The 20,616-nt window shown below is 43.3% G+C and overlaps 2 protein-coding genes and 1 non-coding gene across 10 annotated transcripts in view; all 3 read right to left on the reverse strand.

Annotated features, from left to right (window-relative positions):
- Positions 1 to 20,616, reverse strand: part of LOC130273067 (LIM zinc-binding domain-containing Nebulette) — a 271,910-nt gene that overhangs the window by 80,450 nt on the left and 170,844 nt on the right. The gene's annotated exons all lie outside the window — the stretch shown is intronic.
- Positions 1 to 20,616, reverse strand: part of LOC130273066 (nebulette-like) — a 110,425-nt gene that overhangs the window by 66,787 nt on the left and 23,022 nt on the right. For 6 of the 7 annotated variants that reach the window (XM_056519251.1, XM_056519253.1, XM_056519254.1 and 3 more), the window contains 3 exons: positions 14,362 to 14,450; positions 14,200 to 14,271; positions 3,569 to 3,664 (listed from right to left, as the gene is read on the reverse strand). In XM_056519251.1, the coding sequence (XP_056375226.1) occupies positions 3,569 to 3,664; positions 14,200 to 14,271; positions 14,362 to 14,450 (257 nt within the window). Of the gene's footprint in view, positions 1 to 3,568; positions 3,665 to 14,199; positions 14,272 to 14,361; positions 14,451 to 19,729; positions 19,786 to 20,616 lie in introns of all 7 variants that reach the window. The other variant, XM_056519257.1, reaches the window with a different exon arrangement.
- Positions 9,851 to 10,039, reverse strand: LOC130274693 (U2 spliceosomal RNA). Its single transcript, XR_008844435.1, has one exon. It is a non-coding gene; the product is annotated as a U2 spliceosomal RNA (small nuclear RNA).

Raw genomic sequence — 20,616 nt, forward strand, 5'->3', positions numbered from 1 at the left:
CCCTCCCAGTCAATCAGGAGGCAGTATAAGGGTGATGTCAGAGCCACTATAAATGCCTATGCACAGAGCTTCAGAAGCCTTTTAAGAGATACTATGTGTTAGGTGAAGATCTCTCTGAGGGACAGTGAGCAGTAAACAAAACACAGATAGGAGGAGGACCACACGTATTATAATTGTAGTAAAGCAAAACAGTGTTCTGCATCTGTTCTGTCAGTGCAAAATCTGGTTTTAAGTTTAATTTGACAGTTTTGTTTTGTTTTACACTAATTGTTAAAAAGTCGCATAGAGGGTTTTGTGTCACTTATGTGCACTTCCTAGAATGCTAATCTCAAAATGGGAATTATTTTTCAGTTTCTAAAAAGCCATCACTTTTATTATAGAGGCATGTACAGCAGTAAATGATCTATCACAAAGAGGTACACTACTTAAAAGTAGCCTTTTTACAGGTTTTCTGTAGCTTGCATATATTACAATACATAGTAAGCTACTCAGTGCTGTTAACTGTCAATTCTGTCAGATGGACTGAATGATCAAGGAGCCCCTCTGAGACAATTAACAATGAATGGCATCAAGCAGTTCACTATTTATTGTAATAGGTGCAAGATATGGAAGTCAACAGTGCAAAACATTTTATAACAACCAATTACACAAAAAAATTGTCCATAAAAACTAAATAGCCAAAGGATGTGACCCTCCTCTTCAAGTGATAGAAATGCAGTGAGGAGAATACCATTCTTTGGGCCTCTACATGATTTATAGGGTTCTATGGCTCACAGCCATGCCAGCAGAGGGCTCCACTTTGGGTTTTGCTAAGTAAGTCCTCTCTGCTGTATGCACACCACTGCCTAACATATTGTTCAATTCTCCAAGTACAGTATACAAGGGTAAGAAGGATCTATGTGTCAAAAAGGAGACAATAACAGAACAGATGAAAGGTTTCCAATTTCTACTGTCAGCATGAACCATGGTCACATACAACCCTCCATGTTTCACCATCATGTTGCATTCATGGAGTAGGGTTTTCTGGGTACAGTAATAAAACAGTCCCCATCTATAACAGTCAAGCCTGGAAATCGATTCCTGGTCCCTGTGTGAAATGTCATTAAAATGTGGAACAGAGAGATAAGTATTGCTGGATATATCTGCAGTTGTTGGGCATAAATCAGCAGAACGTGACTGCTGGGGCTACGTGCGCCATGTTGTCCTGTGTGTGGGCTTATACGTGCCCGGTGCTGGCGTGCCGAGCAGCTGACTACATATATCAACAGAGTTACCGTATATCTTTTATTGGGTATAAGGCAATTCTTCCTACACACATGTCTGTCAGTACTCCACAAGATAGATAGATAGATAGATAGATAGATAGATAGATAGATATGAGATAGATTGATTGATTGATTGATAGATAGGAGATAGGATGGTGGCGTGAAGGTTAGTCTATGTGTACATCATGGAATAAATTTCTTCTGAATTGCATCTCGTTGGTGTGCTGCATCCTATTTACTTGATAGATAGATAAATAGATATGAGATAGATAGATAGATGAGAGTGGAGAGAGAGATAGGAGATAGATAACATGCATTTGGTAGGATCTGACTACACAGAGTTTGTTTGTAGTCTGTAACCATTAAGACATATAAGATCTACATAGAAGTTGTACGCAAAAACCATGGGCCCATATGTCTGGACACAACATTTTCTTAGCCAGAGAGGGGGCAGTAAAAGAAAAGAACCCACACTTACTTTCCTCACTCCTGCTCCACCACCGGTAGAATGGATCTTCAGTTCCCGCTGTGCGGGGCTTCCAAGTTCAGGGACGTGATGTCACACTCCTGCTCAGCCAATCAGCAGATGAGAAGGGACATTGCTGTGCTGTGTGACATCACATCACCAAACTCCGAAGTGCTGCATTGGTGGACGGGGGACACAGGAGTGAGTAAGGTAAGTGTAGATTCCTTTTTTTAATCACCTCTCCCTTGCCAAATATGCAAAAAAAAAAATTCTTCCCAGACATCCCCTTTAAATAAATGCTATTTTCAAAGTTTCCTTAATTTTTTAAATTTCACACACACAGTCTTACCGCAGAAACACAGAGCCTTATCAAAGCACACACACAGAGCCTTACTGCAACACACAGAGCCTTACCGCAGAAATACAGAGCCTTATCACAGCACACACACAGAGCCTTACTGCAACACACAGAGCCTTACCGTAGAAACACAGAGCCTTATCACAGCACACACACAGAGCCTTACTGCAACACACAGAGCCTTACCGTAGAAATACAGAGCCTTATCACAGCACACACACAGAGCCTTACTGCAACACACAGAGCCTTACCGTAGAAACACAGAGCCTTATCACAGCACACACACAGAGCCTTACTGTAACACACAGAGCCTTTGCGCAGAAACGCAGAGCCTTATCACAGCACACACACAGAGCCTTACTGCAACACACAGATCCTTACCGTAGAAACACAGAGCCTTATCACAGCACACACACAGAGCCTTACTGCAACACACAGAGCCTTACCGCAGAAACGCAGAGCCTTATCACAGCGCACACAGAGCCTTACCGTAGAAATACAGAGCCTTATCAAAGCACACACACAGAGCCTTACTGCAACACACAGAGCCTTACCGCAGAAACACAGAGCCTTATCACAGCACACACAGAGCCTTACTGCAACACACAGAGCCTTACCACAGAAACACAGAGCCTTATTACAGCACACACACAGAGCCTTACTGCAACACACAGAGCCTTACTGCAACACACAGAGCCTTACCGCAGAAACACAGAGCCTTATCACAGCACACACACAGAGCCTTACTGCAACACACAGAGCCTTACCGCAGAAACGCAGAGCCTTATCACAGCACACACAGAGCCTTACCGTAGAAATACAGAGCCTTATCAAAGCACACACACAGAGCCTTACTGCAACACACAGAGCCTTACCGCAGAAACACAGAGCCTTATCACAGCACACACAGAGCCTTACTGCAACACACAGAGCCTTACCACAGAAACACAGAGCCTTATTACAGCACACACACAGAGCCTTACTGCAACACACAGAGCCTTACCGCAGAAACACAGAGCCTTATCACAGCACACATACAGAGCCTTACTGCAGCGCAGACAGAGCCTTATCACAGCACACACAGAGCCTTACCGCAGAAACATAAAGCCTTATGACAGACCACACAGAGACTTATCACAGCACACACAGAGCCTTACTGCAACTCACAGAGCCTTACCGCAACTCACAGAGCCTTACCGCAGAAACACAGAGCCTTATCACAGCACACACAGAGCCTTACTGCAACACGCAGAGCCTTACCGCAGAATCACAGAGCCTTATCAGAGCACACACAGAGCCGTACTGCAGCTCAGACAGAGCCTTACCACAAGATACAGAGTCTTACTGCAGCGCACAGAGCCTTACCGCAACACACAGAGCCCTACCGCAACACACAGAGCCTTACCGCAGCGCACACAGAGCCTTACCGCAGTACACAGAGCCTTAGCACAACACACAGAGTTGTTTAATGAATCTTACCTCGGATATGGAATCTGTGACAGCTTTCACTTGAGCAGTGTCGGGAACAAACTCAGTTTTGCCCTTGGATTTTTTGTACCCCTCTTTATAGGTGATCTGTAAAACCAAAGCCATTAAGTCAATTCACTCTAAACAATGTTATTTTAAACACAAATAATGGAAACCTGCTGGAGATGGCTTGTTCCCTGTTAAATATGGGAAATCTACACAACTGGAGGAAATTGTTTAATCAGCACCATTTCTAGACATAGATTTATCCTCCCTCACATTTATGTTAAAAGAAATACAGGTCTCATAAAAAATAATTTAATTAATTGTGGTCAGTAGATTGGAATATCAAATGACAATACAAGTATGACAGATTGTCCTACATCTGGAACCCCCATCAATCATCTGTAATCTATAAGGGAATCCAGCAGTAAGCATTTAATATACCTGCAGCGCCACCACAGGTGACATGAGGCATTACACTGAAAATCAATAACCTGTTCATGCAATACACAGGCATGCCAGGGCCTCCAGAGCAAGAGACTAACCAACATTAGAGCATGTTTAATGTGGGACTATTTCTATTGACTCAGATTTCCCTAATAAGATATTAAAAAATAGATTTTCTAAACGAGATTTTGTGCAACAAATATAGAGAAACTTCACTTAAACTTTCTTCAATGAAAATTTTAAATTACATATTATTTCATGAAAAAAATTTAAATAACACACTTTATAAAAAAAAGGATTCTTGACCTTCTTATAATTAAATATTTCCAAAAACTTAGTATTTTAAGTATAGTATCTAAAAGGTATCCCCAAAATACTTCATACCCCTTTACCCAAAATTCCTTGCTCTCTTTTTAGAAAAATAGTTGGACATAGTAACAAAAGAAATTATCTAAAGGAGATATATTAAAATATAAAATATTTATTTTAAAAACGATGCTCCTTTACAGGTACCATGTTTGCTGCGGATTTTATGCAGTGTAAATCAAGGAAACTAAAAGACCGAACACTGCATTAAATCTGCAGCAAACACAGGACGTGTTAATGTACACATATAAGGCCACTTTCACACTATGAATGTGGCTCCGTTACAAACGGACGTTAAGGGCTCTTTTTTATTTTTTTATTATTTTTTTTTACTTTGACCGCCCTTAAAGGGGTACTCCGGCCCTAAGACATCTTATCCCCTATCCAAGGGATGGGAGATAAGATGTCTGATCGTGGGGGTCCCGCCGCTGGGGACCCCCACAATCTCTCATGCAGCACCCACCTGTCTCAGCTGCATGAAGCAATGATCGCTCCGTGTCTGAAGCCTCACAACCACGGGGCCGGAGTGTCGCGACGTCACAACTCCACCCCCGTGTGAAATCACGCCCCCCCCCCCCCCTCAATGCAAGCCTATGGGTGGGAGCGTCACACACTGCACCCTCAATGCAAGCCTATGGGAGGGGGCATCACGACCCACCCCCTCAATGCAAGCGTATGGGAGGGTGCGTGATGGCACAATGGGGTGGAGTCATGACATCACGATACTCCGGCCCCATGGTCATGAGGCTTCAGACACGGAGCGATCATCGCTGCGTGCAGCTGAGACAGGTGGGTGCTGCATCAGAGATGACGGGGGTCCCCAGCGGCGGGACCCCCACAATCAGACATCTTATCCCCTATCCTTTGAATAGGGGATAAGATGTCTTAGAGCTGGAGTACCCCTTTAATGTCCGTTATTGTAACGGAGACTAACGGGAGTCATAACCGGAAAAGAGGATCTCATTCACATGAATGGGATTCCTCTAACGCCCGTTATAACTCCCGTTATTGCGGCTGAAGATACCGGGAGAAAAACGCGTCGCAAGTACAAATTTTTCTCGCGCTATCTTCCTAACGGACGTCACCTACCGGGTAAAAATGGTAGTGTGAAAGGAGCCTTTCATATACTGTATTTTTCACCCTATAGGACGCACCGGCATATAAGACGCACCCAATTTTAAAGGTGCAAAATCTAGAAAAAAAAGATTCTGAACCCAACAGTGATCTTCAACCTGCGGACCTCCAGATGTTGCAAAACTACAACTCCCAGCATGCTGGGAGTTGTAGTTTTGCAACATCTGGATGTCCGCAGGTTGAAAACCACTGGTAGCGGAGGTAATACGCACGTGTCCCCGCCGCTCCGGACTGTCACCGCTGCCCTGGATGTCGCTCCATCGCTGTCGCCGCGTCCCCGTGGTGTCCACGACGCTCCGGATGTCTTCTTCCCCCGGGATCCACGCTCTCCGTCGCAGTCATCACGTCGCTACGCACGCCGCTCCTATTGGATGACGGGACGGCGTGCGCGACGACATGATGACGTCGAAGGAGAGCGCCGGCCATGCAGGGGATCCCGGCACGGAGCAGACACCGAGGAGGCAGGTAAGGTCCCTCCCGGTGTCCTGTAAGCTGTTCGGGACTCCACGATATCACTTCGGCGGTCCCGAACAGCCGGGTTAGTGTTATTTTCGCTTCAGACGCGGCGGTCAGCTTTGATCGCCGCGTCTGAAGGGTTAATACAGAGCATCACCGCGATCGGTGATGTCCTGTATTAGCCGCGGGTCCCGGCCGTTGATGGACCGCCGCGATAGGGGTGTGTATGCGCCGTATGAGACGCACCAACTTTTTCCCCCCCGTTTTGGGGAAGAAAAAGTGCTTCTTATACGGCGAAAAATACGGTAGTTTAATAATTGGAGCATTTATGGTATTTTTATACTTTTTAGCCCATGTTTACTTTATAACTTAGTCCTACATCTTTCTATGGCCTGAAGATGGCAGTGTTGTCATTTCTGTCTATGGCGTAAGAAGTATAGCACAGGTAACTACATACAGAATTAATGTATATGTCACATAGAAATCAATGCGATTTGTGATTCCTTGACCGCTGAGAGTGAAACAAAGGGAACACCCTCCATTATTTTATACTACTTGGGTGCTGCTACGAGTATGAAAATAAAACTCTCAAGAAGTCCCTTTAGCATCTTAGTAGACATACATCTTGGTTAGAGCGGTCTCTGGTCATGGCCATTGCAGGAGTGTGGTTGTCATCATAGAGCATTTACCCAAGGGGTAAAAAGGGGTACTCTGGAGGAAAAGAAGAAAAAAAAACTCAAAATCAACAGGTGCCAGAAAGTTATACAGATTTGTAAATTACTTCTATTCAAAGATCTTAATCCTTCCAGTACTTATAAGCTGCTGTATGCTCCACAGGGAGTTGTGTAGTTCTTTCCAGTTTGACCACAGTGCTCTCTGCTGACACCTCTGTCTGTGTCAGGAACTGTCCAGAGCAGGAGAGGTTTGCTATGGGGATTTGCTCCTGCTCCGCACAGTTCCTGACACGGACAGAGAGCAGTGTGGTCAGACTGGAAAGAACTACACAACGTCCTGTGTAGTATACAGCAGCTGATAAGTACTGGAAGGATGACAATTTTTGAATAGAAGACATTTATAAATCTGTATAATTTTCTGGCACCTGATGATTTAAAAAAAAAAAAAATGTATTTCCTCCAAAGTACCCCTTTAAATAACCGAGCACCAAAAGGTTAAAGGGGTTTTCATGGGTTGGAAAAACATGGCTGCAATTTTGGTGCAACACCATCTACACCAGTGGTCTTCAACCTGCGGACCTCCAGATGTTGCAAAACTACAACTCCCAGCATGCCCGGACAGCCATCGGCTGTCCGGGCATGCTGGGAGTTGTAGTTTTGAAACATCTGGAGGTCCGCAGGTTGAAGACCACTGATCTACAGCTTCACTGAAGTGAATGATGCTATGATGTAGGTGTGGGGCTGTTTTTGAAAGAAAGCAGCAATGTTTTTCTAGCCCTGGACAACCAATGTCATTAAACAAAAAACAAAAACAAAAAACATTATTTAAAAGTTATTTAAAAATATGTTCAAAATAGTGGAAAAATCTCCAGCTCCCAAATGTCAAAATCCTTAAAGGGGTACTCATGCGGAGCCAGAGGCTTGTGACATCACGGCCACACCCCTCGTGACATCACAACTATGCCCCCTCAATGCAAGTCTATGGGAGGGGGCGTGACGCTGTCACGCCCCCTCCCATAGACTTGCATTGAGGGGCATGGTCGTGACTTCACAAGGGGCGTGGCTATGACGTCACAAGCCTCTGGACCCGAATCTCCAGTCAAAGAGAGCGAAGTTCGCTCCGTGCACCGGATGTCTGGGGTGCCGCAGCCGAGATGACGGGAGTCCCCAGTGGCGGGACCCCCGCGATCAGACATATTATCCCCTATCCTTTAGATAGGGGATAAGACGTCTTGGGGTGGAGGACCCCTTTAAGACAAAATATAAGATGACTTTTTTCTATACTGTGTTATTTCTTTGTACTGTCTGTTGGGTCCATCTAACTTTCCCAGACCCCTGAAAGGCAAACCTGTCTAATGATGAATACAGTGATCTCACAATCTCGTCACAACAATTGTCTTCCAGAAAGCTGGCGGATAACTCCTGTAATGGCAGCCATATTGGAAAGAACTTGATATAACACATGTGCTCATAGAAGGGGGTGCCCTTTATCTAACTACAATTACTCAGTAACCTCCATCATATCCTCTAATCTCCAGAGAAGTCAAGCTTAAATAACTTTTCTCCCCTGTCTTAAAGGGGATTCTCCGGTGGAAAACATTTTTTTTTTTTTTAAATCAACTGGTGCCCGAAAGTTAAAAAGATTTGTAAATTACTTCTATTTAAAAATCTTAATCCTTCCAGTACTTATCAGCTGCTGTATACTACAGAGCAAGTTCTTTTCTTTTGCAGGAGCAAATCCCCATAGCAAACCTCTCCTGCTCTGGACAGTTCCTAACATGGACAGAGGTGTCAGCAGAGAGCACTGTGGTCAGATAGAAAAGAAATGAAAAAAGAAAAGAACTTCCTCTGGAGCATACAGCAGCTGATAAGTACTAGAAGGATTAAAGGGGAACTCCGGTGGAAGACTTTTTTTTTTTTAAATCAACTGGTGCCAGAAAGTTAAACAGATTTGTAAATTACTTCTATTAAAAAAATATTATTCCTTCCGGTACTTATTAGCGGCTGTATACTACAGAGGAAATTCTTTTCTTTTGGGATTTCTTTTCTGTCACGACCACAGTGCTCTCTGCTGACACCGCTGTCCATTTTAGGAACTGTCCAGAGCAGCATAAGTTTGCTATGGTGATTTTCTCCTGCTCTGGACAGTTCCTGACATGGACAGAGGTGTCAGCAGAAAGCACTGTGGTCAGGCTGGAAAGAAATTCAAAATGAAAAGAATTTCCTCTGTAGTATACAGCCACTAATAAGTACTGGAAGGATTAAGATTTTTTTAATAGAAGTAATTTACAAATCTGATTAACTTTCTGGCATCAGTTGATTTAAAAAAAATTAAAATAAAAAAAAGTTTTCCACCGGAGTACCCCTTTTAAGATTTTTTAATCGAAGTAATTTACAAATCTGTTTAACTTTCTGGCACCAGTTCATTTCGAAAAAATAGTTTTCCACCGGAGTACCCCTTTAATCCTGTTGTCCTTTAATTGCTCCATTTTTTTTTTTTTTTTTTTTTTTAAGCCGAGGAACGTGCTTTCGATTCACCCAAAGTGCAAGAAAAAGTGCAAACGTGTTACACTAAAAAAACTTGCACAAAGGATGCGGTCTATCGCAAGCCCTTCTCCGATAGGAGAGAGGCCCCCCAACAAACCTTACCCTTCGCCTCCGGACCAAAAGGTACCTGCGAGGTTCCAGGTTCTATGTCCCTTTTCGCCGAAGCTACTAGGGGACCACAAATGCTCCCGGCATCCCCCTTGGCGTTAGCCAAGGTATCTGCCCGCAGAGCCGATTACGGTAGGTACCCTGCCAAAGGAGGAGTACCCGGGGTGTTTGCAGGGAGGTGCGGAACCTAATGGCCACACACACACCTCCCCTAGACCACCAGGAGGGACACCCAGAAGGGCTACCGCATCCTGACAAATCTTGTGAACACACAACACGCAAAAAGTGACACAGTGAGACAAAAAAGAAATAAATAAGTGAATGTGTGTAGATATACTGCCCGGACATCCGGCCGGATCTATAAATATTTCTCTGATCCTAACCAGAAGGCCGGGAATCAAGAGGTGAGTGCCACAAGGTGAAGAGATTATGGTGCCCGTGCTTCAACTCAGTGAGCCTATCCTCCCAGTGAGTTTCGGCACCTCGGGGTCACCACTCCCCGAGGCACAAAAGTACCTCGGCTCTAGACCCTCTCAGCCTCATGGCGAGACCCGGAGGGAACAGGTCACATCAGGGCAGCCGTCGAGCTGATTCCTCAGAACCAGCCCCGGAAAGCCCTGGTACACCTGCTCCCTACCATGCAGCACCCATCCCCACCAGCCCCATACCGGCGTTACTGCACACCGGCATGAAAGACTGATAAGAACAGATACTACACTTGATCTTAGCCAAAAGGCCGAGAATTGCTCCATTATATACAGTCCAATGATGAGCAGATAAACCAAATGGCGTATTGCATTGCTACTATGTAAAGACATCGCTCTTGGGGTATCATTTCTCCTTGAGGAGACTACCAGCTGTTGTGGGAAATCTTATAGGCAATGCTTTCTGGGAAAAGATATGCAAATTAATTCTCTTAGCTAAAATTGCTCATCGTGTTCACGACTCTGTAATGGGTTTGGCATTGACTTCCAGGGCAGCTGACTATAGGTGGCTTCAGAGAGACATGTAAAGACTTACACTGTCACATTGTTACATCCATTCAGCTGTTAATTACTGATGTTGCATTACATTAATACGGCCAGAGAAGCAATTCCCTGTTGAGGGCTCACAGTGCTCTCCTATATAGAATTTCCATTGACACAGGAATAAAAAGAGAAATATAAGGTTACAAAGTAGTTTAGATGCTCTTTCCATAGCCTGGCAGCTTGTCAAGACTTTATATATTGTCTGAGAGAAGAGACGCAGCTCGACCTTGAAGGAATAGACTTATGGGCTGTAGCTATGGATGAGATACCACATTAAATATAACCATTCCAAGCTTATATTAAATCTTAAAGGGATGAGTCAGGACACATTACTCAGACAGTGCCACCAAAATTGACAGGTTCGGCCTACTTTTTGCTAATGCGTTTTGAGGCCTTAAAGGAGTACTGCAGCCTTAGACAACTTAACCACTATAAGATGTCTAAGCGCCGGAGTACCCCTTTAAAGGGGTATTCCAGCATCTAAAGGGATAGGTGTCTAATCTTGGTGGGGGTCTGACCTTTGGGACCCCCAGTGATCTCCAGAAAAGGGGCCCCAGCTCAGTTCTGCTGCAGTGCCACTGCAGGGAAAATGAATCATTGCACAATGTCCATTGAAATAAATAGTCAGTTGGCTAAATGCATAGAAATAGGAGGTCCACCAGACAGAGACTCTTTGTAACTAAACTCAGTCATTATGGTCCCAAATGAGGACCCACCCTGCAATAGCTAAGAATGTCCCTGATAGGGTCCTTGGTTTTCTAAACCCGTATCCCTTTAATGTCCTACTTCTTGTAGCAAAAAGACTGTAGAGACAATGAAGGGCAGTCTATAGCCTATAATATACCATAATACATAGTGCTGCAACTGTTCACATTTGTCCCCAGTAGGGATTGCTATCCAATGTCACTATGAGCTTAGTAAAGCAGTTTTTCCCCAACCAGAGTGCCTCCAGCTGTTGCAAAACTACAACTCCCAGCTGGAGGCACCCTGGTTGGGAAACAATGTCTTAAGTAGTACATTTTTAAAGGGAATGTATCACCAGAATAAAAAAAATAAAAAAAAATCAAGCTTGTATGTTAAACGTGTTTTTAAGAATTTTTGATAATGCTTTTTGAATTTAACAATCTATATATATATATCTATATATCTATATATATATATATATATATATATATATATATATATATATATATATATATATTAAAACAATTCTGAAATCATTTCAGATTTTTTGCAGCCTCCATTCTGGCCTCTAGGCCTAAACCTAAGCTGAGATGTCCTGTTCTGTACAAATCACTTCCCAGCAGTCTCCTCCTTATCATCACAGACTGGCATATCACGAAAGATAACACCAGTGTATTGATAACAGAGGTACACACAATAGCTGTTGCTCGCAGCTAAGCCTCTCCCTCCCTATGGAATGACCTTTGCAGAGGTCACCTAGCACTCCCAGATACCTTTCACTTTCATATCAACGGGACAGATCCTGTCTATTGTTGTCCATGTTAATGCGTCCTGCTGTAAAGCATATCTCTAAATGCTGTTAAAAACTGCTCGGGTAACATGGCTGCCCCCATAATAATGTACAAAAAAAAAAATTACAATCGGAACATAAAAACTTAAAATCTTAAATCAGTACAAAAAAAATATATGTAATATATTCCCTTCAAATAATAATTCCTTCATAACTTGAAGCTTTCAGGCCGCAATATAAAATTAAGGCCCTCACATACTTTCGTTTCATAGTTCATAAGGTTGAAAAAAAAGACAACAATCCATCAAGTTCAACCTATATCCTTACTGTGTTGATCCAGAAAAAGGCAACAAAGACAACACAAAACATATATAACACTAGTGTCTTATTATCCGGTAAGAAAGTCATTGGGCATTTTTGGGCTCTATGGCCCAGTTACCAACACTCCCTTTAGGCTAGATTCACTCTACGAAATGTCCAAATGGAAACATTCTGGATGGAGATTCTGAGTATGGCCAGCACCGACTGATTCGGTGTACATTGCCGTCCCCATAGACAGCAACGTATTCCAAGCGGATTCTGCCGAAATAATAAGCAAAATCATTCGGCAGCAGAATTTCATAGGCAGAACGTCCACCATTGAAATTCCATAGCGTGTACTGTGCAGTGGAATACCATTGCCCCACCAGAATTTTTAAATTACATTTTAAATAGGAATTCCACTCATAAATTTCATGGTGTGAACCCAGCATTACACTTTCCATAGCCTTGGCCTTGACAATATCTCCATGGGGGAGATTTATCAAAACCTGTGCAGAGGAAAAGTTGCCCAGTTGCCCATAGCAACCAATCAGATTGCTTCTTTCATTTTTCAGAGGCCTTGTTAAAAATGAAAGAAGCGAGCTGATTGGTTGCTATGGGCAACTGGGCAACTTTTGATAAATCTCCCCCCATGTTGGTTGTTCCTTCTAAATCTCAACATGTTCACACCTCGGAATTTCCACATAAAGATGTGGAATTCCGGCCAAAGGATGCCGATGCGGAATTTCTGCAGAATTCACGTGGAATTTATGTGGAAATTCTGTGTGTATTTTCAGTGCATGGAAAAAGGTGCTTTTCATTCATGTTAAACTTTGTGCGGAACCTGCATGAATTCTGCATTTTGCGCGGAAAAAAAAAAGAATTGTGCACACATTTAGGACAGGACCTTTCTATATGCAGAATGCGGAACTTTTGCAGTGGAAAGACCCATGTGGAAATGCTAAAGTGTGAATGGGGCTGCAGAATTCCATTGAAGTTCATAAGGCTCATAAGAAATTCTGGCGTGTGGATATAGAATTATGTGCCTTATCTTACTATGTTCCATGAATCCCTAATGGTATGATTACCGTATTTTTCGCCCTATAGGACGCACCGGCGTATAAGACGCACCCTATTTTAAAGGTGCAAAATCTAGAAAAAAAAGATTCTGCACCCAACAGTGATCTTCAACCTGCAGACCTCCAGATGTTGCAAAACTACAACTCCCAGCATGCCCGGACAGCCGTTGGCTGTCCGGGCATGCTGGGAGTTGTAGTTTTGCAACATCTGGAGGTCCGCAGGTTGAAGACCACTGGATAGGAGGTAATACTCACCTGTCCTCGCCGCTCCGGACCCGTCACCGCTGCCCTGGATGTCGCTCCATCGCTGTCGCCGCATCCCCGTGGTGTCCCCAACGCTCTGGATGTCTTCTTCCCCGGGATCCTCGCTCTCCGTCGCCGTCATCACGTCGCTACGCACGCCGCTCCTATTGGATGACGGGACGGTGCGCGCAACGACGTGATGATGTCGAAGGAGAGCGCCGGCCATGCAGGGGATCCCGGCACGGAGCAGACACCGAGGAGGCAGGTAAGGTCCCTCCCAGTGTCCTGTAAGCTGTTCGGGATGCCGCGATTTCACCGCGGCGGTCCCGAACAGCCCGACTGAGCCGGGTTAGTGTCACTTTCGCTTCAGACGCGGCGGTCAGCTTTGATCGCCGCGTCTGAAGGGTTAATACAGGGCATCACCGCGATCGGTGATGCCCTGTATAAGCCGCAAGTCCCGGCCGTTGATGGCCGCAGGTATTCGCCGTATAAGACACACCAACTCCCCCCCCCCCCCCCCCCAGTTTTGGGGAAGAAAAAGTGCGTCTTATACGACGAAAAATACGGTACTTATTGTGGACAACCTTGTGCCTTTTTGTCTCCCAGCCTATGCTTTGTTTTCTAAATTGTATTGTTTTTGTTTCTTTTGTTTAGTTTTTTTGTTTCTTGTGTTGTATTTGTCAAAATTTCTAAAATAAAAACTATAAAGAAACAAAACATTAACATACGTTAAATAAGCAGCAAATACACCAGACATGAAAGAAAAAGAAGCCCGTCCACTTACATCACTGATAAATTCGGTGCATTTTTTGGCAAATTCAACGTCTCTGTTTTCCAGCACGGGATTAGGGAAAACCTGAAATCAAAAACGCCCTTTAGTTTACTGAAAAATAAAAGGAACTCACTCAGTCTGGAGAAACCAAGAGAAGATTGTTTTTTTTTTTACCTTTTCCTCCTCGTCACTGTCATCTACTGTAGAGTCAATGATGATCGGAATCTTCATCTTTTTGGATGGTAAAGAATAGTATCTTAAGTCTGTAAAGTAACAAAATCCAAGTCAGTGCCTTGTGTAATGACCGAACAGGGACAATGAACTGGACTGATGATGGCGTCTCCTTAGCCGTGTTAAACTTATCGAGGGCTCACCCCTATATGGTGCTACAGGCCCCTTATCTGAGACTTTCTCCTGATAGAGAGGGAGAGAATAGCTCAAGTGGCCGTTAGTTACAATGTAGTCAGTCTCTGATAATATATATTTAGACGTCTGACTACAGAGCACGCTCAATAACACTTCTGTGTTATATAAACTGCCCCCTTCCCAATATCACCAGCCTACACTACAAATCTTAAAAAAAAGTATACATTTTGGTCTTTTTGGCAACATTTTTGCCAATTTTTACAATTCATAAAAAAAAAAAGTCAGGATTTGGTCAGTATTTGTACAGAATTTAGTCAGTATTTGTAGCCAGAAACTAGAGTGGGTACAAAACATGAAAAAATATGCATATCTTTCCATTAGAGTTTTTTAGTTATGGTTATGGCAAAAAAAATACAGAATTTTGCTGCATTTTTTGGTTCAAAAACTCTGCTTCCTGGTGTTGCTTTAACCCACTGGAAAACATACTTTTTATTTATTTTTAATTTTTTTTAAATCAACTGGTGCCAGAAAGTTAAACAGATTTGTAAATTACTTTACTTTTTACTCTTAAAAAATCTTACCCCTTCCAAAATGTATCAGCTGCTTTTATGATCCACAGGAAGTTCTCTTCTTTTTAAATTTTGTTTCTGTCTGCCCACAGTGCTCTCTGCTGACACCTCTGTGCATTTTAGGCACTGTCCAGAGCAGGATAGGTTTCCTATGGGGATTTGCTCCTACTCTGGACAGTTCCTAAAATGGACAGAGGTGTCAGCAAGAGAGCACTGTGGTCAGACAGAAAAGAAATTCAGAAAGAAAAGAGCTTCCTGTTGATCATACAGCAGCTGATAAGTGCTAGGAGGATTAAGATTTTTAAAAGAAGTAATTAACAAATCTGTTTCTGGCATAAGTTGATTTAAAAAAAAAAATGTTTTCCAGTGACTACCTCTTTAAGGCAGGGTTTCCAAACATTGTGTCTCCACCTGTTGTAAAACTTCAACTTCCAGCAGCCAAAGGCTGTCCGGGTATGCCGGGAGTTGTAGTTTTGCAACAGCTGGAGACACACTGTTGGAAAAACACTGCCCTTAAAGGCACAGCGCACAGACAATTTTGGCCTTGAGAACAATTTTTCTTTTTTTGCACTTTCATTTTTCCTCCTTGCGTATTAACAGTCATAAATCATTTAATTTTCCATCCACAGACCCAAATAAGGACTTGCCTTTTGCACGATCAATTTTACTTTGTAACAACACCTTTCATTTTATCATAAAATGTACAGCAAAATAAAAAAAAAAATATTATTCAGAGGGGAAATTGAAAAACAAAAACGCTATTTTGCTACTTTTGGGGGATTTCGTTTTTATGCAGTGCACTTTATGGTGAAACCGACATGTTCTCGTTATTCTGTGGGTTATTGTGATTAAAACAAAACCTAATTTATATAATTTTTCTATTGTTGTACTACTTTAAAAAAAAAAGTCAACCTTTTTTGTTTTTTTTTATAAAATAAATACTTAGAACTGTCCTTTTTTGACCTCTATAACTATTTGACCATTTTTGGCACCATGATCTGTAGTTTTTATTGGTACCATTTTTGTTTTAATGAGACTTTATCACTTTTTATTTTTTTCTTGTAAATCATGTGACCAAAAATCAGCATTTTTGGTGTTTGGTATTTTTTTTTTTTTACTATTTTCACCGTTCATATTGCAAGATCATAAACATTATATTTTAATGGTTCAGAAAATTTCGCACACAACGATACTAAATATGTTTATTATTTTTATTTATTTATTTTTTGTAAAATGGGAAAATAAGGGTGATTTTATTTTTTATTAGGGGAGGAGTTTTTATATAATTTTATTTAGAATGTCAAGAGGTGAGTGTCACAGGTGTAGAGAATGGTGCAAGTGCTTCAACTCAGCCCATTCACTCAGTGAGTTTTGGCACCACGGGGTCACAACAACCAGAGGCACAAAAGTACCTTGGCTCTAGACCCTCCCAGCCTCATTGTGAACAGAGGGAACAGGTCGCATCGGGGCAGCTGTTGAGCTGATTCCGTAGAAACCACCCATTCCCACCAGTAATATATCAGTGCTGTCTAGTCCACCGATAAGAGTGATAAGATCAGATACTACACCTGATCTTCGCGTTCACTGTATAATGCTATGCCTATTGCATAGCATTATACAGTGTGATCTGCACTCTACTGATACAGTCTGGCTGAGCCATGCTGCATCATTGGTTCGTCGAACTTGTGGCCAGAGGCAGATAAGGGGACCCACCGTCTCCCTTTTAGCTCATTGGACCCCTGCAATCCCAATGCGGGGGTCTGATGAGCACCCTGAGTTTACCAGCATGTGGCGCTAAATAAAATAATCAAAACAAGACTTCTTGATGCAGAATCCATGTAGATTTCATGCGGAAATCATCTTGGGTATCCACATGTAATAAACCAACGGTTGTCTGGTCATGCTAGGAGTTGTAGTTTTTCAACAGCTAGAGACACACTGGTTGGGAAACACTGCCTTAGATGCTGCAGTTATTATTGACAACAGCATCTAAGGAGTTTAATAGCTGGATTTTAAAGGGCTACCTCGCCCTTCTGGTTGCGACTAAGATGTCAAATTGCGGGGGTCCAGCCACAGGGACCTCCGTGATCTCCATCCCAGAACCCCTGCATTCTGAACAATTATGTTCAGAATGCCAGTTGTGCTAGGCTTCGGATGGCCATGTTCGTCACCCCCCCCCCCCCTCCATTGATGTCTATGGGAGGAGGCGTGACAGCTTTGGTCACTAGTAATCCGGCATGGAGTGGAGTTCGCTCCGTGTAGTGATTACTGGGGTATAGAATCACGGGGGGGCCTTTGGATAGGGGATAAGATGTCCAAGGGAGGAGTACACTTTTAAGTTATCTCTGATCCCAGCCATTGCATTTGGTCCCCAACCATCAGTGGTAGCTTGGTTTTCATGTAATACCTCTCATCTCTGTATAATCATCAGGTTCTGACATCACGCAAATATTATTAACAAATATATCAATGGGAAATTTCTGGTAAAGGAGATGTCTCATCCTAAACATTACTGAAAAACATATCCCCTATCTGCAGGACCTCCCGCGATCTCCTGTACGGGGCCCCAGTCCTCCCTGGGAGCGGCACGTCTGAACCCCCGCCCAAAGCAGGGGCTGCCACGCCCCCTCCATATATCTCTATGGAAGAACTGTTCGGCAATCTTTGATTCTCCAAAAGAGATGGAGGTATGGCGCGGGGGGGGGGGGGGGGGGGGGGGGTCATGACGCGCTGCTCCTGAGCCAGAGCCCCATTTAATAGATCCCAGGGATACATTTTTCAGTAATGTTTAGGATGAGACTTCTCCTTTAATGGGCATTATTAACTAATATTAACGAAAAGAAGATAGATCTGTATAATCCATTGCAGCCATGTTGTAAGGATATAGAAAGAGTAATGTTTATGAACTTAGAAGAGTATTTGATCAGGCATAAAACCAAGCATGAGTGAAAACAGGAACCTCAGCGGCATGCTCCGAGATAAGCCTGGTATGGCACACATCACAGAGCGCGTTCACACAGAGCACGGTCGGCAGAAAAATAGAGTACTTGAGCGGTGAATTCCTCATTCCCTGCGCAGCCAGCAGTTCAGAGCAGGTTAATATTTAATATGGTAAATAATCTCTCTCCGCTTAGACAGAACATTTCGGGAAAATCAGCTTAAAGCCGGAGCCTGTATCTATTTGCACAAGCCTATCTGTATGAGAGTCTCAGAGCACTTAAAGGAGCAGTCCAAAAATAGAATACAGTAGCAATCTGCTGATTTTTATTTATTTTTTTAAATAAAAAAATACAGCACTACTCTGGTCCATGGTTGTCTGTGACTGGCACTGCAGAGAATTAAGGTCCCTTAAATGGGTATTTATTTTTATTTGACTGTGCTACAGGGGCTGTAAAGTTAGTGTAGTTCATAATATAGTGTCTGTACCTGTGTTTGATGGCTGGTCTCGCAATTCTTATGTGATCTTTGTCCCAATGTTTATTTTTAGCAGCATATAAATGTGGTATGGGGTGTGATGCAAAGGGCAGATGTTGTTACCCTAGGGGAAGATGGCATTAACCCCTTGTATTTGTGGCACCAGGGTGTGGTTTATCCTCAATACCACCCAAAGGTAATACCGCTGGATCCTGGACTAGGCACGGGGGGCAATAATGACTCTGACGCCAAGTTACAGACAATGGTAGCTTTACAGAGGTTAGACAGGTGGAAAAGTCTATACAGTTCAGCCAGGGCCCACGGAGGTGACCAGTGACTTTAGAGTCCTTAAGGGCTTGCTGGGACTTGTAGTAGAGGTGGACAATTTAGTGCAGGCCACGTTGACTAGACAGATTACTTTGACTTGACTGACAATACTGTGACTGTGACTTACTTGCAGGTTTGTAGCTTGTGGCTGCAGACTGGACTTGAGGCTCCTATGACTCCGGGCACTTAGGCTCGACTTGTCTGGACCTCAGCAAAGACTAAGAGAGCGAGCAGAGGCTCCACCCAGGGCTTATATGGGGAGGCTCTGGTGGGGTCCCATTGGTCACCCTTAAGTCACCTGGTCACTGATACCTCCTGGGTAACAATCACATGATAATCACTTGACAACTGAAGATCACATGGGAACATTTCTTAAAGGTATAACACTCTTACATATATAACATAGGGATTATATACAATTACAATAAACAGATGCAGGGGAGGGTGAGGGGACACTGCAGGAGGCTGCCTGACAGGGCAGCAAGGGTACGGGGTAACACCTCCCGTACTGGGCCATGTTGCAGGGTGGCCTGAGACATTTCATCACTATTCAGGTGTTGAAAGGGAGCCTGTCTGCTTTAATGGGTGGAGCGACTGCTGGGTTGGAGGGACATAATTCTCCACAGTGCTGCAGGGAATTGTAGTTTTATAAACAGCATGCATGCTCAGGTATGCTGCAAAGGGTGGCTGATTTGTGGGAGGGAGAAAAGTGACCTCACAATTATAAAGAAGGCATCCTGGGACTAGTTGGAAGCAGGGAACTCCTACAGGAAATAGCCATTTCACAAACACAACATGCTCACAACACAGCCATTTAGCCCCAAGACAAGCACAGATCATTACTGTCTGGCAGTCGCTAAACTTACCTTCTGGTGAATAACCCCTTTAAGATTGGCTGTAGACACCAAAAATCAACTGTAACCTGTTGGGGAATTGGCAGTAAATTTTTGATCTGCAGCCCCTCCACAGGGCAAATGAAGCATTACACCATGTCTATTCAAAGCAATGTTTGTAATGCAGGAATGACAGGCCAGGTCCTCCAGTATTAGAGATGCTCTTTGTAATCACTTTGGCCAATAGACAAGGATCCTGAACAGGATAAACAGGAAATTAGGATTCCCTCATATTCAAAAAAGGCAGCCACTAATTCTGAGAACTATTGCAAGTGTGCCCACCCACAAGCACCATGTTTGGAGATCCAAGAAGACCATCTGGTCTTGGTAAATGCATCTACCATTAAAGGAGTTATGTCTCCTCTACCAATAGAAGACGTAATACAGATGACTGATGGCATGGATACAGTACACACCTACATAAAAGGTCCTTAAAACATGTGTTGGCCAAACCTGGCGATTTCAGCTAGATCAACCGAGCATCTTGGGGGAAAGTAATATCTGGTTTGTTGAGCTTTAAATGCTAGATTTTTTTCTTCTTCTAGAGAAGCCACCACCAGAGGAGTCTGGCAGCAGCTTACACCATCTAGTGGTGCCTATGGCTGACAACATATATATGGGGTTGTCACTGTATAAGGGAGAGAATATGGCTGACACTGTACATTGGGGCTCTAGAATCTGAGCTACAGAGTTTGAATACCATAACAAAGGCCCGGCTTAAATGGGAAAAAGTTGACACCAAGACTTCTTTCCATAGAGAAACAAAAAGAATATATTTTTTTTACAACAATTTGTGGGCAACCAGGGCTGGTTTTGCCTATAGGCAAAATAGTCAGCCACCTAGAGCGCCCTCTTGATGG

The sequence above is a fragment of the Hyla sarda genome, chromosome 5, assembly GCF_029499605.1.
Source record: "Hyla sarda isolate aHylSar1 chromosome 5, aHylSar1.hap1, whole genome shotgun sequence".
Taxonomy (NCBI): domain Eukaryota; kingdom Metazoa; phylum Chordata; class Amphibia; order Anura; family Hylidae; genus Hyla; species Hyla sarda.